The sequence below is a fragment of the Neoarius graeffei genome, chromosome 18 (assembly GCF_027579695.1).
Source record: "Neoarius graeffei isolate fNeoGra1 chromosome 18, fNeoGra1.pri, whole genome shotgun sequence".
Lineage (NCBI taxonomy): Eukaryota > Metazoa > Chordata > Actinopteri > Siluriformes > Ariidae > Neoarius > Neoarius graeffei.
In genome coordinates, this window is record NC_083586.1 from 4268968 (window position 1) to 4286281 (window position 17314).

The 17314-nt window shown below is 42.2% G+C and overlaps 2 protein-coding genes across 2 annotated transcripts in view; one reads left to right on the forward strand and one right to left on the reverse strand.

The window, feature by feature from the left end:
- The window catches only part of LOC132865857 (zinc finger protein 420-like), a 74171-nt gene extending 58090 nt beyond the window's left edge, over positions 1–16081 (forward strand). The window contains exons 4-6 of the mRNA XM_060898349.1: positions 8869–8936; positions 9107–9285; positions 13608–16081. Coding sequence (XP_060754332.1) covers positions 8869–8936; positions 9107–9285; positions 13608–16000 — 2640 coding nt within the window. The 3' untranslated portion in view covers positions 16001–16081. The remainder of the gene's footprint in view (positions 1–8868; positions 8937–9106; positions 9286–13607) is intronic.
- The window catches only part of LOC132865856 (zinc finger protein 850-like), a 1522149-nt gene that overhangs the window by 972102 nt on the left and 532733 nt on the right, over positions 1–17314 (reverse strand). The window lies entirely within an intron of this gene.

Consider the following 17314-nt stretch of genomic DNA (forward strand, 5'->3'; position numbering starts at 1 on the left):
TCAGGATTTTGTGAAACTAGGGTCAGTGGCCCTCGCTCTGGGGGCATGCTCCCCTGTGAGATAATTTTGTTTATTTTAAAGTTAAATGTATCAAACTGGTGCACTTTGAGAGCAAAATTAAGAGTTTTAGATCTATGAAGAACTTGCACAAAATGTTTTGTGCTTTAGTAATTTAAGCATAAATACACTGGTTGTATCGATATGAATGGTGATGCCACAGCAAAAAGGCCACACCCGCAAAGCATGGTTAAGGAGTTTCAGTTCATAAACAGTTTAAAAAAATGACTAGAGCATACACTTCAGCCCTCAAAGAAATGAAGCAGAAGTGGTTACCTGTGTTCAACTGGTTTATTTATTTTTTTAGAAAATATAAAATATTGAATAGAGAACATGCAGAATAATTTCATTTTAGCCAAAAAATAAACCTATTTTGAACTCTGGTTAGAGCATGCACTTGTGTTTTGAATGACGAATACATGCTACCGGATGTGTTAGTAGCTTTTCTGACTCAAATAAGCTAAAACTCTACAAATTTAACCGTGCACTGTTTTAAAGCGAGGAGATGAGATTTGGACATGCTGATGTTAACGTTCTCTAAGCTCAAGTTTGATGAATGCTGATTATCAATGCTAACTTCTCCATTGATGTTATCTGTTTGCTGTTTTAAATTGATAACCATCGTATTGTGTTTGGACTAGTGGATGACTGGAGTGGACACTTAATGTTATCAGTCTCAAATCAAATGGTGTTTGTGTTCTGAAAATGCTTCCTTCACTCACTACAGTCTAGGTAACTCATGGAAAACACTGTAATGAGCATTGCCTCACCCTTTTTAATAAATTTATACAATTGCCTATCTGATTTACCTATCTGTTTTAATAATTATTTGACAATCTGCTGTAGTGCAGTCTGGGTCAAATTTTGCAAATGACCTTCTAGCCCTTGGGTGGCCAACCCGCGAGTCGCATGCGGCTCTTTGCCCGGTGTCATGCGGCTCTTGCGTTCATATCGAAGTTTGTGGGGTTTTTTTTTTATGTGCGCGTGCGCTTTGCTTGAGTTCAGTATGGTATTTTCGTCAAATGCATCTTCGCTTTGCTTGGGTATATTACGGTATTTTCAGGTCATGTCAAATGCGCATGTGCGTGAGATAATCGCTAAGTTTTTGGGCAAGGTGTATCTTGTCAAGTAGCCTCTCAAAATGGCAATGAAAAAATGCACAGCAAAACGAAAATATGAAGACGAACATAGGACATTTTTAACAGAGTGGGAGAGTTTTTACTTTTTTGTTGAACGCAATGGCAAGCCATTCTGCCTTATATGTCAGTTGTCATTAGCTCATTTCAAAGCTTCCCGCCTCCCTGAATAAGCAAGGAGCCAGATATGCAACACTAATTGAAAACCTGCACGAAAGCTTTGTAACCCGGTTCCGTGATATACAACTGAAAAGGCCACAGGTTACGTTCCTCATCGACCCATTCAATGCGGAGATGGACTGTTTGAAAGCCCTACTTGTCACAGATGAGGCTGCGGCTGAGTTGGAGATGATCGAGCTTCGTGAGGAAGACCAACTGAAACCTGTTTTGAGGGAAGGCACCATTGAGTTTTGGAAAAGTGTGCCATTGGAAAAATACCCGAATGTGAAACGGGCTGCGCTTAAGATACTGTCAATGTTTGGGTCAACATACGTCTGCGAGTCTGTGTTCTCTACCATGAAACACGTGAAGTCAAAGCATCGTTCTGTTCTGACTGAAACCCATGTGAAAGAACTGCTTTGAGTGGCAACGACGGAATACAAGGCAGATTTGAAGAGGATTGTTCAAGGCAAGGAATGTCAGAAGTCCCACTAAGCAGCATGCATAGTAAGTGCACACAATATTGATTGCTGTAAATGACTGGCCTGTGGTATTAGTACTGACTGAAGGAGTAAATTTCTCTCATGTTGGCGTGTGACATTTACTATTAATCTGGCTGAGCAGAGGTGCGTGTGTGTCTGTGAGAGAGAGAGAGCGAGGGGGGGGGGGCGATGTTCATGTGTGGTCATGTGTATGGTGTGGCTTTTTTTTGGTAATGCCATGAGTCCCACTAAGCAGCATGCATAGTAAGTGCACACAATGTTCATTGTTAAAAATGACTGGCCTCAGCCTGTGGTCTTAGTACTGTAGGAGTAAATATGTTGGTGTGTGACATTTACTATTAATCTGGCTGAGCAGAGGTGTGTGTGTGTGTGAGAGAGAGAGGAAGGGATGGGTGATGTTCGTGTGCCCATGTGTATGATGTGGCTCTTTGCGGTAATACAGTAAAAAAATGTGGCTGTTGGTCTCCAACTGGTTGGCCACCCCTGTTCTAGCCCATCATAATGTGTGTAACATTCTTCATAATCGATAGCCAACTTTTAATTTGGTGTGCTTTGACATTCTGATTTGACCTTTGATGTGCTTCAGCCCCAACAAGCTTGGAAATCTCTGGTACATATGATAGTCAGTTATGGTTGGGCAAGTTACAGCAGTTTTAAATGAACATGCAGCCTAGCCCATCTCTAAAGTCCTTCCCGCTCCATGCAGTCAGGCACATTGGGCGGCTCTGACCTTCGTTTCCATAGCCCTTGGCCTCTCACCTATACAGCTAGGGTTACAGGGGGGCTAGTCCTCTGGTAACCGCAAGAGGCAACAGCCTAGTCTATAGCTATGTTTTAATGTCCATTTTAAGCTCTTCATTCTGGTCCTTGAAAATGGCATTGCAGGCCAATTCAGGGTGCTGATGCCCAAACAGTTTGTAGATTTATTTTTTTTAAATATTTGGTAGCCTATGCCTCTAATGCCTGGTTTGTTTGTTTTTTTGGCCCCTCCTTTAATTTTTGACCTTTCCATGGCTTTTGTTTCACTGCTGCACGCTGCTTTTGCATTAGTGTAGAATGTTAATGCGCATTAGCTAACTTGGTTGTGATTGACCGGTGAGAACACGTATGCTGTCATGTGAACCTGAAATGACAGGCCCACAGAGAGGGCCGGTAAAAGCATGGCAAAACAAAATCTCTGTTCATTATGCCCTGACGAATAAACGTGACCCAAGATAGCTGGTTCTGTTCAGACAGTCATCCTAGCTTACTTCTCAAGGGAATTTTTACAGCTAGGGGAAATATTCTGAGCAAAATCCATTCCAGTATGTTGCCTTCCCTCTTTTTCACGTTCCTGACCGTAGTTGGGAAGCGGGAGTGAATCCGGTTTGCTAGACTCACTCACTTCCCTGCTTGCATGGCTTTCATAATGCTCCTGGATTCTTACGGGTATATGAGTCAGGCCACACACACGGCATTGGTCTGAACAAAGTAACGTCTTCATATGAAAATAGCACTCATCACCATTACAGTCGTGGCTAACTCCACATACAGTGCTCAGCGTAAATGAGTACACCCCCTTTGAAAAGTGACATTTTAAACAATATCTCAATGAACACAATTTCCAAAATGTTGACAAGACAAAGTTTAAAATAACATCTGTAACTTATAACGTGAAAGTAAGGTTAATAATATAACTTAGATTACACATTTTTCAGTTTTACTGAAATTAGGGTGGTGCAAAAAATGAATACACCCCACAACAAAAACTACTACATCTACTGTAGTACTTTGTATGGCCTCCATGATTTTTAATGACAACACCAAGTCTTCTAGGCATGGAATGAACAAGTTGGCGACATTTTGCAACATCAATCTTTTTCCGTTCTTCGACAGTGACCTCTTAGTGACCGGATGCTGGATGGAGAGTGATGCTCAATTTGTCTCTTCAGAATTCCCCATAGGTGTTCGATTGGGTTCAGATCAGGAGACATACTTGGCCACTGAATCACTTTCACCCTGTTCTTCTTCAGAAATCCAACAGTGGCCTTAGATGTGTGTTTAGGATCATTGCCATGTTGTAAAAGTGCACGACGACCAAGGGCACAGAGTGATGGTAGCATCTTCTCTTTCAGTATAGAGCAATACATCTGTGAATTCATGATGCCATCAATGAAATGCAGCTCCCCGACACCAGCAGCACTCATGCAGCCCCACATAAGGACACTGCCACCACCATGTTTCACTGTAGGCACCATGCATTTTTCTTTGTATTCCTCACCTTTGCGATGCCATACAGTTTTGAAGCCATCAGTTCCAAAAACATTTATCTTGGTCTCCTCACTCCAGAGTATAGTGTCTCAGTAGGCTTCATCTTTGTCAGCATAGGCCCTGGCAAACTCGAGGCGGGCTTTTTTTTGTGCCTGGGCTTTAGGAGAGGCTTCTTTCGTGGACGGCATCCATGCATGCTATTCCTCTGCAGTGTACGCCATATTGTGTCACCGGAAATAGTCACCCCAGTTTGGCTTTCTACTTCTTTAGGTAACTGCAGTGAACTTGCATGCCAATTTTCTTCAACCCTTCTCGTCAGAAGACGCTCCTGTCGAGCTGTTAACTTCCGTGGACAACCTGGACGTCTCTGTGAGATGGTTGCAGTTCCATCTTTCTTAAATTTTTGTACCACTTTTGCTACAGTATTCTGACTGATAAGTAAAGCTTTGCTGATCACCTTGTAGTCTTCACCTTTGTGGTGTAAAGAAATTTATTTTCTTTAGGGAATTCTGAAGAGACAAGTTGAGCATCACTCTCCATCCAGCATCCAGTCACTAAAATAGGTCATTGTTGAAGAATGGAAAAAGATTGGTGCTGCAAAATATCGCCAACTTGTTCATTCCATACCTAGAAGACTTGGTGATGTCATTAAAAATCATGGAGGCCATACAAAGTACTAGATGTAGTAGTTTTTGTTGTGGGGTGTACTCATTTTTGCACCACCCTAATTTGAGTAAAACTGAAAAAAAAAAAAAGTGTAATCTAAGTTATATTATTAACCTTACTTCCACGTTAAAAGTTAAGCAGATATTATATTAAACTTTGTCTTGTCAACATTTTGCAAATTGTTTGCGTTCATTGCGATTTGTTTAAAATGTTACTTTTCAAAGGGGGTGTACTCATTTACGCTGAGTACTGTAACTTCTGCATAGTGACAAAACCAGCCATATGCTGGGGGGGGGGGGAATCCGGCTAAACCCCTGCTGCAACAGGCCCTCTTAAAACTGCAGGGCATATTTTACAAGTACCATGCAACTATCTGAGGAAATTATGCTTAAAACATTGATAGAATTAGACTAAAATTAAAATTTAGTTCCATTGATGAAATCTTGACCAAAAAAAAAGACTAAAATGTAACTACTATTTTCAGGACACAAGACTAAAAGTAAATTTAAAATCATTTAAATTAAAGATGAACACTGCTACACTGAACTAAAACAACATTGGCGCCCACAAAAATATTACTTGTACAAATCAAAAATATTTTATATAAAACCCATTTAGAGACAGAACTGACTTTTAAAGTTGTGTATTTTTGTAGCTGTCTGTTTAGAGACCAAAACACAAGGGACAGATATTTATCAGAGAGGTCTGATTCACAGCACAGCTTTGCCATGTCAGAAGTAAAGCCTTTTATGAGAAACCTTTCCTTTGCCTAAATTATGATAAAGCCTTGCCTGCATTTTCCTATAGTTACTAAATTCATCTCGGAGCTTGTCAGCTGTTTTGTGAATCTTACGATAGTCAAAAACCTTTAAATCAGCCTTCGTGAGGCTTAATAATATTGGCATGAGCCATTGTTCTTGTTTCTGGAAACCTCATTTAAAGCCATATACAGTGGGGCAAAAAAGTATTTAATCAGTCACCAATTGTGCAAGTTTTCCCACTTAAAAAGATGAGAGAGGCCTGTAATTTTCATCATAGGTATACCTCAACTATGAGAGACAAAATGAGAAAAAAAAATCCAGAAAATCACATTCTCTGATGTTTTCAGAATTTATTTGCAAATTATGGTGGAGAATAAGTATTTGGGCAATAACAAAAGTTCATCTCAATACTTTGTTATATACCCTTTGTTGGCAATGACAGAGGTCAAACGCTTTCTGTAAGTCTTCACAAGGTTTTCACACACTGTTGCTGGTATTTTGGCCCATTCCTCCATGCAGATCTCCTCTCAAGCAGTGATGTTTTGGGGCTGTCGCTAGGCAACATGGACTTTCAACTCCCTCCAAAGATTTTCTATGGGGTTGAGATCTGGAGACTGGCTAGGCCACTCCAGGACCTTGAAATGCTTCTTACAAAGCCACTCCTTCGTTGCCCGGGCAGTGTGTTTGGGATCATTGTCATGCTGAAAGACCCAGCCACGTTTCATCTTCAATGCCCTTGCTGATGGAAGGAGGTTTTCACTCAAAATCTCAAGAGATATGGCCCCATTCATTCTTTCCTTTACATGGATCAGTCGTCCTGGTCCCTTTGCAGAAAAACAGCCCCAAAGCATGATGTTTCCACCCCCATGCTTCACAGTAGGTACAGTGTTCTTTGGATGCAACTCAGCATTCTTTCTCCTCCAAACACGACAAGTTGAGTTTTTACCAAAAAGTTCTATTTTGGTTTCATCTGACCATATGACATTCTCCCAATCCTCTTCTGGGTCATCCAAATGCTCTCTAGCAAACTTCAGACGGGCCTGGACATGTACTGGCTTAAGCAGGGGGACATGTCTGGCACTGCAGGATTTGAGTCCCTGGCGGCGTAGTGTGTTACTGATGGTAGCCTTTGTTACTTTGGTCCCAGCTCTCTGCAGGTCATTCACTAGGTCCCCCCGTGTGGTTCTGGGATTTTTGCTCACCGTTCTTGTGATCATTTTGACCCCACAGGGCAGGGGCGCAGATAGGATTTTTGAACTGGGGGGGACTGAGCTGTCAGCAAATGATTCCATTTTGTGTGTGTGTGTGTATATATATATATATATATATATATATATATATATATATATATATATATATATATACACACACACTACCGTTCAAAAGTTTGGGGTCACTTTGAAATGTCCTTATTTTTGAAAGAAAAGCACTGTTCTTTTCAATGAAGATCACTTTAAACTAATCAGAAATACACTCTATACATTGCTAATGTGGTAAATGACTATTCTAGCTGCAAATGTCTGGTTTTTGGTGCAATATCTCCATAGGTATATAGAGGCCCATTTCCAGCAACTATCACTCCAGTGTTCTAATGGTACAATGTGTTTGCTCATTGCCTCAGAAGGCTAATGGATGATTGGAAAACCCTTGTACAATCATGTTAGCACAGCTGAAAACAGTTTAGCTCTTTAGAGAAGCTATAAAACTGACCTTCCTTTGAGCAGATTGAGTTTCTGGAGCATCACATTTGTGGGGTCGATTAAATGCTCAAAATGGCCAGAAAAATGTCTTGACTATATTTTCTATTCATTTTATAACTTATGGTGGTAAATAAAAGTGTGACTTTTCATGGAAAACACAAAATTGTCTGGGTGACCCCAAACTTTTGAACGGTAGTGTGTATACATGTTATTTCACCTCCCTCACTGCCATCACCAGGAACTACCTGCAGGCCAGGACAATGATAACATTTTAACATAGCCTATGGAAATCCAAAGTTTACACATTATCATCACGCACAGAAATTGCAAAACTGCAAAACTAGTTTTAAAACCGCTAAGTTCCAACTGTTAAACATAGCGAGAGGCTGGGCTACGTGTGTGTGTAAAGTGTAAACCAGTGCATCCTGACTTTCTAACTATGCCTGTGTGTTGCGTGAGCGGCAGTCAGTCAACAACTCTTCGCAAAGTTTCCTTATGAAACAATATGCTCGCTGAAATTATGGCAGGGAACGCCAGATTAAACATTAAAACTGCCTTCTGAGCACTGTATCTACAGGCTACCACCAAAAGAAGGAGGCTACCAGAAAGGCATCTCTACTCTGTATGATTTTACTTTCACTACGACATTACTTTGAACAGACTATCAAAACGATGCAATCGTTTTCTGCCTTTTGGCACCCTTCATCGTGCCGTGTTGGGGTCCTGAACTAGGAGGCGCTGTCCCCGATATGCCTGTCAAACTTGTTGTGGGTAACCATAGCAACCAAGCTCGAGCTCGCAACCTGTGCAGTCTGCGCAGTTGCAGCTATGTCTGTACTGCTGTGCACCTCAATAAACCAAATGGTAATTAGTCTTTTGATTTTTCCGTGAGGTTTGCCTTATGCAAAGAAAGACAGCATAGATGTTTTTTCCTCCCTATAAGTGTGTGTGTGGGGGGGGGGGGACCGAACGAGGTGAATTTAAATCTGGGTGGGACGAATCCCCCCCTCTATCTGCGCCCGTGCCACGGGGTGAGATCTTGCGTGGAGCCCCAGATTGAGGGAGATTATCAGTGGTCTTGTATGTCTTCCATTTTCTAATAATTGCTCCCACAGTTGATTTCTTCACACCAAGCTGCTTACCTATTGCAGATTCAGTCTTCCCAGTCTGGTGCAGGCCTACAATTTTGTTTCTGGTGTCCTTTGACAGCTCTTTGGTCTTGACCATAGTGGAGTTTGGAGTGTGACTGAGGTTGTAGACAGGTGTCTTTTATACTGATAACGAGTTCAAACAGGTGCCATTAATACAGGTAACGCGTGGAGGACAAAGGAGACTCTTAAAGAAGTTACAGGTCTGTGAGAGCCAGAAATCTTGCTTGTTTGTAGGTGACCAAATACTTATTTTACCGAGGAATTTACCAATTAATTCATTAAAAATCCTACAATGTGATTTCCTGGATTCTTTCCCCCCATTCTGTGTCTCATAGTTGAAGTGTACCTATGATGAAAATTACAGGCCTCTCTCATCTTTTTAAGTGGGAGAACTTGAACAATTGGTGGCTGACTAAATACTTTTTTGCCCCACTGTATTGATTTCGTATTTAAAAAAAAAAAGTAAATGTGGTATTTTTCTACAGGTATACAGGAGCATGCAGTGTGAAGAATACATCGATGCCAAAAGAGAGACGCATGTGAATTGGATGAGGTGAGCAGTACACTAGCTGTTGGGTCGTTTTAGTGATTTGATTTTACAGCTCCTCATTTGTTGGAAGAACTTTTTCTTCATGTCATTGATATCTCTGCCATGCTTTCTCCAAGTCTGTAACTCTGATCTGATTTTTTACCTTTTTCTGAAACGTTGCCTCACTCTTTTAGGTATGTGAATTGTGCCCGTAATGAAGAAGAACAGAATCTTGTGGCATTTGAGTATCAAGGGGGAATTCTGTATCGTTGCTGTCGATCCATTAACCCAGGACAGGAGCTCTTGGTGTGGTATGAAGAGGAGTACACCAAAGAACTCAGTCCTGCACCTACAGGAACAACCAGACAGCAAGGTGTTACTTTTGTCTAAGAGGTTATAGAGGTTATTTTCTGCATCATTTCATGATGTTTCTGAGCCTACCAGTGTTTCTGGGATGAAAGCTGTTGTACAATGCAGTCTGCAATAACTAGAGCATTCCCCAGAGAACTCATTTTGGCCTGTTCCACCAACCAGATAGGTCTTCTCGATCATATGACCGTGACCAACCAGAGAGGGTGAAGTCTATCAGCTTCCTTTGAGACACGTGAAGTCCACCCACTGCATATCTTGCTATTGCAAAACTGACTACAGTGGTGCTTGAAAGTTTGTGAACCCTTTAGAATTTTCTATATTTCTGCATAAATATGACCTAAAACATAATCAGATTTTCACACAAGTCCTAAAAGTAGATAAAGAGAACCCAGTTAAACAAATGAGACAAAAATATTATACTTGGTCATTTATTTATTGAGGAAAATGATCCAATATTACATATCTGTAAGTGGCAAAAATATGTGAACCTTTGCTTTCAGTAGCTGGTGTGACCCCCTTGTGCAGCAATAACTGCAACTAAACATTTCTGGTAACTGCTCCTGCACACTGGCTTGGAGGAATTTTAGCCCATTCCTCCATACAGAACAGCTTCAATTCTGGGATGTTGGTGGGTTTCCTCACGTGAACTGCTCACTTCAGGTCCTTCCACAACATTTTGATTGGATTAAGGTCAGGACTTTGACTTGGCCATTCCAAAACATTAACTTTATTCTTCTTTAACCATTCTTTGGTAGAACAACTTGTGTGCTTAGGGTCGTTGTCTTGCTGCATGACCCACCTTCTCTTGAGATTCAGTTCATGGACAAATGTCCTGACATTTTTCCTTTAGAATTCACTGGTATAATTCAGAATTCATTGTTCCATCAATGATGGCAAGCTGTCCTGGCCCAGATGCATCAAAACAGGCCCAAACCATGATAGTATCACCACCATGTTTCACAGATGGGATAAGGTTCTTATGCTGGAATGCAGTGTTTTCCTTTCTCCAAACATAACGCTTCTCATTTAAACCAAAAAGTTCTATTTTGGTCTCATCCGTCCACAGAACATTTTTCCAATAGTCTTCTGGCTTGTCCATGTGATCTTTAGCAAACTGCAGACGAGCAGCAATGTTCTTTTTGGAGAGCAGTGGCTTTCTCCTTGCAGCCCTACCATGCACACCATTGTTGTTCTGTGTTCTCCTGATGGTGGACTCATGAACAGTAACATTAGCTGATGTGAGAGAGGCCTTCAGTTGCTTAGAAGTTACTCTGGGGTCCTTTGTGATTTCGCCGACTATTACATGCCTTGCTCTTGGAGTGATCTGTTGGTTGACCACTCCTGGGGAGGGTAACAACGGTCTTGAATTTCCTCTACTTGTACACAGTCTGTCTGACTGTGGATTGGTGGAGTCCAAACTCTTTAGAGACGGTTTTGTAACCTTTTCCAGCCTGATGAGCATCAACAACGCTTTTTCTGAGGTCCTCAGAAATCTCCTTTGTTCATGCCATGATACACTTCCACAAACGTGTTGTGAAGGTCAGACTTTAATATATCCCGGTTTTTTTAAAATAAAACAGGGTGCCCACTCACACCTGATTGTCATCCCATTGATTGAAAACACCTGACTCTAATTTCACCTTCAAATTAACTGCTAATCCTAGAGGTTCACATACTTTTGCCACTCACAGATATGTAATATTGGATCACTTTCCTCAATAAATAAATGACCAAGTATAATATTGTTGTCTCATTTGTTTAACTGGGTTCTCTTTATCTACTTTTAGGACTTGTGTGAAAATCTGATGATGTTTTAGGTCATATTTTTGCAGAAATATAGAAAATTCTAAAGGGTTCACAAACTTTCAAGCACCACTGTATATAGTAAACCACAAGATATTGTTGTAGTTTTATTCATCATGCCCAGTTTAACCAGAAGTAGCGTAAAAATGCATGCCCTGTGGATCCCGAGTGGCACAGCAGAAAAGTGTTGTTCCCGTTATCCTCCCCATCATCCAGATATTGCCACTTTGAAATCCTGATGACACCACAATCATCTGTGGTTGGGAGCTCAAGAGAGCAAAATTGTCTGGGCTCTCTGGGAGGGAGAGATGGCATGCTCTCTCTTCTCTGCCCTATCAGTTACACTGGCCAGTCATGGGTGTGTGAGAGCACATTTAATAGGAAGTAAGTGGATTGGGCTTTCATCCGAGTGTGCTTTGCAGCCCCCTGACGTTGTATGAGTAAAACGTGGTCAGCTGGTGTTTCTTCTCTTGGAGGAAGCACATGATAGCCCTCCCTGGTCAGTAGCTGTTATGTGATACTGGAGAGGAGTCTGATGGGTGGGAATTGGCCATGGCTAAATTAGGGAGAAAATTGGGGAGAAATCGGGGGGAAATGCCCTGTCACAGCAAACACATAGGATAATGTCAGACCTCCCCATATTACAGAAACACTGGGGGGGGGGCATTATAATAACTACAGTGCAATATAACCAGCTGGCTGGAAAGAAGTTAGTTGAAAACACACATGCAGTGTGTCTGAACCAAGCGAAGTTGTTAATTGGATAATGCAAATGTCAGTCAAACCCATCAACCATTATAAAAATCAATTGCAACACATTTGCTTTATTTCAGGAGCATATGTGATGGTTATATTGTCAAGCAATTTAATAAGCAATAACAATTTTAGCATTTTTATGGAATTCAATAATTCCACAAGAGTCATACCATGGAGAACTTATCTTTTTAATTATGTTAAATTTTAGCTCCTTAAAGTGCATATCACGGGTAAATTCAGGAGCAAGATCAATGTAATTCTCCTATTTTATATTAAACTTTGGTCAAATATCTATAACATTCTGCATTCTCTGAAATTTTTTACCTTGCGCAATACCAGAAAAATTCAGTTGAAATCAAGCCATTTGAGGCGAATCGGTCCGCCTCTGGAAAAACTTGGCATTTGAGTTTCCTGGCAAACACTGATTTTCGTGATGTTGCATGCGGAACGCCTCCCTCTGAATCCTACGTCAGCGCTGGTTTGTTTATGAGAAAACGACCTGGTGGTTTTCTGCAAATTTCTTCAACGTTATCACGTAATTATTAAAATGGTTAACAGATGTATCGTAGGAGGGTGTAGCAACACCAATCATGATGGGATTAGTACTCGTTGTTTCCCAAAAGACCGGACAATGAGAGAGAAATGGGAGCGCTTGGTCTACACAGGCTGTGCACTGAAACTGTGCAAGCTCTCGCAGCCTGCTGGTGCTTCCGCAGGTGACGTCACGAATCTGGCTCCAGACTCCCTTGGGATTTTTCCAGATGCATTTTATTTTTTTCTGCTGTCGACAGATGGCCTTGGGCAAAATTACCCTTCTGGATGAGTGTGTAAAGGGACATACTTTTCATATATAAAAAAATAATATTAAATTGGTCCAGGATATGCACTTTAAACTCTTGCAGCTGAAGAACTTCAACATGTTAAGGAACAAATAGTGTCTGATGAATTAACGAACAATTAAACACATGGAGGTTTGGTTGCTTTATTACTACAAATCACACCGTGGCGTTCTTCAAATACTGCAGTAAGGAAATTCCTACTGCTGCAGACCTACTTGAATGCCATCTGAACCGATGCAGTGTCCCTTTTTTTTTTATACGCCTACATTTAAATTAAATGACTATTGTTATATGTCTTAATTTATGGATGTTGGCTTGCTTTCATCAATTACATTAATATGAATCATGGGGCTTCACAAAATCTCACAAAACTTAATTTCATGAAATTAGTGTGTAATTGAAATTAATAAGCGTTTTAAACTTGACAACCTAATCCATATAAAAATCCAGATAGAAAATACATATTTGCTTGTGTAAATGCTACTAGAAACTTTTTGCAAATAAATCTGTCCATATCCAGTTTGATAAGGCCCATTTTTGGATCTTTTAGAACCTTGAATGTGAGGGCTGAGTTTCCTTCTCAATCCTGGATGAGATGTAAATAAGGCTAGGCTTGCCATTACCTAGACTTGACATGATGTCCAACAGCAACCAACAACTCCCCTTTGGTCGCTCAGACCCACGGGGCTATGGCCAATGCTGTGCTTAGCTGCTGTTCCAGGACCTTATTGAATCTCCCAGTATTCCAAGCTAGATGCTGCTATATCTTAGTCTGCAACCTTTTTGTTTTTGTCTCAGTCTTAATTCATGTCGAATCTTGATTAAGTTTCAGTAAAAGCACTCGTTACATTGGGTTAGTGTTGTTATATTTTATAATCTTGTTGCATTTCATGTTCAATTTATTTTTGTCCTTTCATTTCTCCAGAAGTAAAGGACGCTCTGCTGCAAGCCTTTTCCTGCTCCACATGCCCTCGTTCCGATGCATCTCCAATTTACCTCGACAAGCATATCCAGAGATGCCACGATGAAGAGTACGTGAGACTGCGAGAGTCAGGAGAGATTAAATATAAGCTTCAGATCCCCTCCAAATGCTCCAGTCGTCAACCAGCATCAACTGATATTATCCATTCTGATACTTCCCATAATGATATACAGAAGGAAATTCACCACTGCTCAGATTGTGGAAAGAGTTTTAGTTTTCAGAATGCACTCAAGACACACCAGCTTATTCACACAAGAGAGAAGCCGTATCACTGCTCACAGTGTGGGAAGAGTTTTACTCATCAGAGTGCTCTCCAACGACACCAGCACATTCACACAGGAGAGAAGCCATTTCACTGCTCACAGTGTGGGAAGAGTTTTACTCAGCATAGTACTCTCCGACGACACCAGCGCATTCACACAGGAGAGAAGCCGTTTCACTGCTCACAGTGTGGGAAGAGTTTTACTCAGCAGAGTACTCTCCGACGACACCAGCACATTCACACAGGAGAGAAGCCGTTTCACTGCTCACAGTGTGGGAAGAGTTTTACTCATCAGCGTAATCTCCGACAACACCAGCGCATTCACACAGGAGAGAAGCCGTTTCACTGCTCACAGTGTGGGAAGACTTTTACTCAGCAGAGTCATCTCCGACGACACCAGCACCTTCACACAGGAGAGAAGCCGCATCACTGCTCACAGTGTGGAAAGAGTTTTACTCGTCAGAGTCATCTAAGACGACACCAGCGCATTCACACAGGAGAGAAGCCGTATCACTGCTCACAGTGTGGGAAGAGTTTTACTCATCAGCGTAATCTCCAACTACACCAGCGCATTCACACAGGAGAGAAGCCGTTTCACTGCTCACAGTGTGGGAAGAGTTTTACTCATCAGCGTAATCTCCAAACACACCAGCGCATTCACACAGGAGAGAAGCCGTTTCACTGCTCACAGTGTGGGAAGAGTTTTACTCATCAGCGTAATCTCCAACTACACCAGCGCATTCACACAGGAGAGAAGCCGTTTCACTGCTCACAGTGTGGGAAGAGTTTTACTCATCAGCGTAATCTCCAAACACACCAGCGCATTCACACAGGAGAGAAGCCGTTTCAGTGCTCACAGTGTGGGAAGAGTTTTACTCATCAGCGTAATCTCCAACTACACCAGCGCATTCACACAGGAGAGAAGCCGTTTCACTGCTCACAGTGTGGGAAGAGTTTTACTCATCAGAGTCATCTCCAAACACACCAGCGCATTCACACAGGAGAGAAGCCGTATCACTGCTCACAGTGTGGGAAGAGTTTTACTCATCAGAGTGCTCTCCAACGACACCAGCACATTCACACAGGAGAGAAGCCATTTCACTGCTCACAGTGTGGGAAGAGTTTTACTCAGCATAGTACTCTCCGACGACACCAGCGCATTCACACAGGAGAGAAGCCGTTTCACTGCTCACAGTGTGGGAAGAGTTTTACTCAGCATAGTACTCTCCGACGACACCAGCGCATTCACACAGGAGAGAAGCCGTTTCACTGTTCACAGTGTGGGAAGAGTTTTACTCATCAGCGTAATCTCCAACAACACCAGCGCATTCACACAGGAGAGAAGCAGTTTCACTGCTCACAGTGTGGGAAGAGTTTTACTCAGCAGAGTCATCTCCGACGACACCAGCACCTTCACACAGGAGAGAAGCCGCATCACTGCTCACAGTGTGGAAAGAGTTTTACTCGTCAGAGTCATCTCCGACGACACCAGCGCATTCACACAGGAGAGAAGCCGTATCACTGCTCACAGTGTGGAAAGAGTTTTACTCGTCAGAGTTATCTCCGACTACACCAGCGCATTCACACAGGAGAGAAGCCGTATCACTGCTCACAGTGTGGGAAGAGTTTTACTCACCAGAGTGCTCTCCAAACACACCAGCGCATTCACACAGGAGAGAAGCCGTTTCACTGCTCACAGTGTGGGAAGAGTTTTGCTTGTCAGAGTTATCTCCGACTACACCAGCGCATTCACACAGGAGAGAAGCCGTATCACTGCTCACAGTGTTGGAAGAGTTTTACTCACCAGAGTGCTCTCCAAACACACCAGCGCATTCACACAGGAGAGAAGCCGTTTCACTGCTCACAGTGTGGGAAGAGTTTTACTCATCAGCGTAATCTCCAACTACACCAGCGCATTCACACAGGAGAGAAGCCGTTTCACTGCTCACAGTGTGGGAAGAGTTTTACTCATCAGAGTCATCTCCAAACACACCAGCGCATTCACACAGGAGAGAAGCCGTATCACTGCTCACAGTGTGGGAAGAGTTTTACTCATCAGAGTACTCCCCGATGACACCAGCGCATTCACACAGGAGAGAAGCCGTATCACTGCTCACAGTGTGGGAAGAGTTTTGCTCATCAGAGTCATCTCCGACGACACCAGCGCTTTCACACAGGAGAGAAGCCGCATCACTGCTCACAGTGTGGGAAGAGTTTTACTCAGCAGAGTCATCTCCGACGACACCAGCGCATTCACACAGGAGAGAAGCCGCATCACTGCTCACAGTGTGGAAAGAGTTTTACTCGTCAGAGTCATCTCCGACGACACCAGCACATTCACACAGGAGAGAAGCCGTATCACTGCTCACAGTGTGGGAAGAGTTTTACTCATCAGCATAATCTCCAAACACACCAGCGCATTCACACAGGAGAGAAGCCGTTTCACTGCTCACAGTGTGGGAAGAGTTTTACTCATCAGAGTACTCTCTGACGACACCAGCGCTTTCACACAGGAGAGAAGCCGTATCACTGCTCACAGTGTGGGAAGAGTTTTACTCATCAGCATAATCTCCAAACACACCAGCGCATTCACACAGGAGAGAAGCTGTATCACTGCTCACAGTGTGGGAAGAGTTTTACTCAGCAGAGTGATCTCCAACTACACCAGCGCATTCACACAGGAGAGAAGCCGTTTCACTGCTCACAGTGTGGGAAGAGTTATACTCAGCAGAGTCATCTCCAGCAACACCAGCGCATTCACACAGGAGAGAAGCCGTATCACTGCTCAGTGTGGGAAGAGTTTTACTCAGCAGAGTAATCTCCAAACACACCAGCGCATTCACACAGGAGAGAAACCGCATCACTGCTCACAGTGTGGGAAGAGTTTTACCCGTCAGAGTAATCTCCAAACACACCAGCGCATTCACACAGGAGAGAAGCCGTATCACTGCTCACAGTGTGGGAAGAGTTTTACTCATCAGAGTAATCTCCAACTACACCAGCGCATTTACACAGGATAGAAGCCGTATCACTGCTCCGTGTGGAAAGATGTTTGCTTGTTTAGTTACATTTAAGACCTTCAAGTGCACTAACTCAGAGACACTGCATGATTTTAAAGTTGTCAAATTAAATATGGTTGTTACAGTTTTGACTGAAATTGACCTGTACTTTGAACTTTATTGTTCATGTTACACTGGTCAACAATTTTTCAGAAGTTGTCTGCTTCAGAGATGAAATTGGCTATTATGAAATTTGGTGTTGAATTAGAAGTGACAGTTAATCAGCTGATTGGCTATGGCTTCCAAGATATTTAAGATTTTAAATTTTATACTTATGTACATTGTGTAGATCATGTTTTAAATATAAATTGTAAAACTAGGTCTCTTCA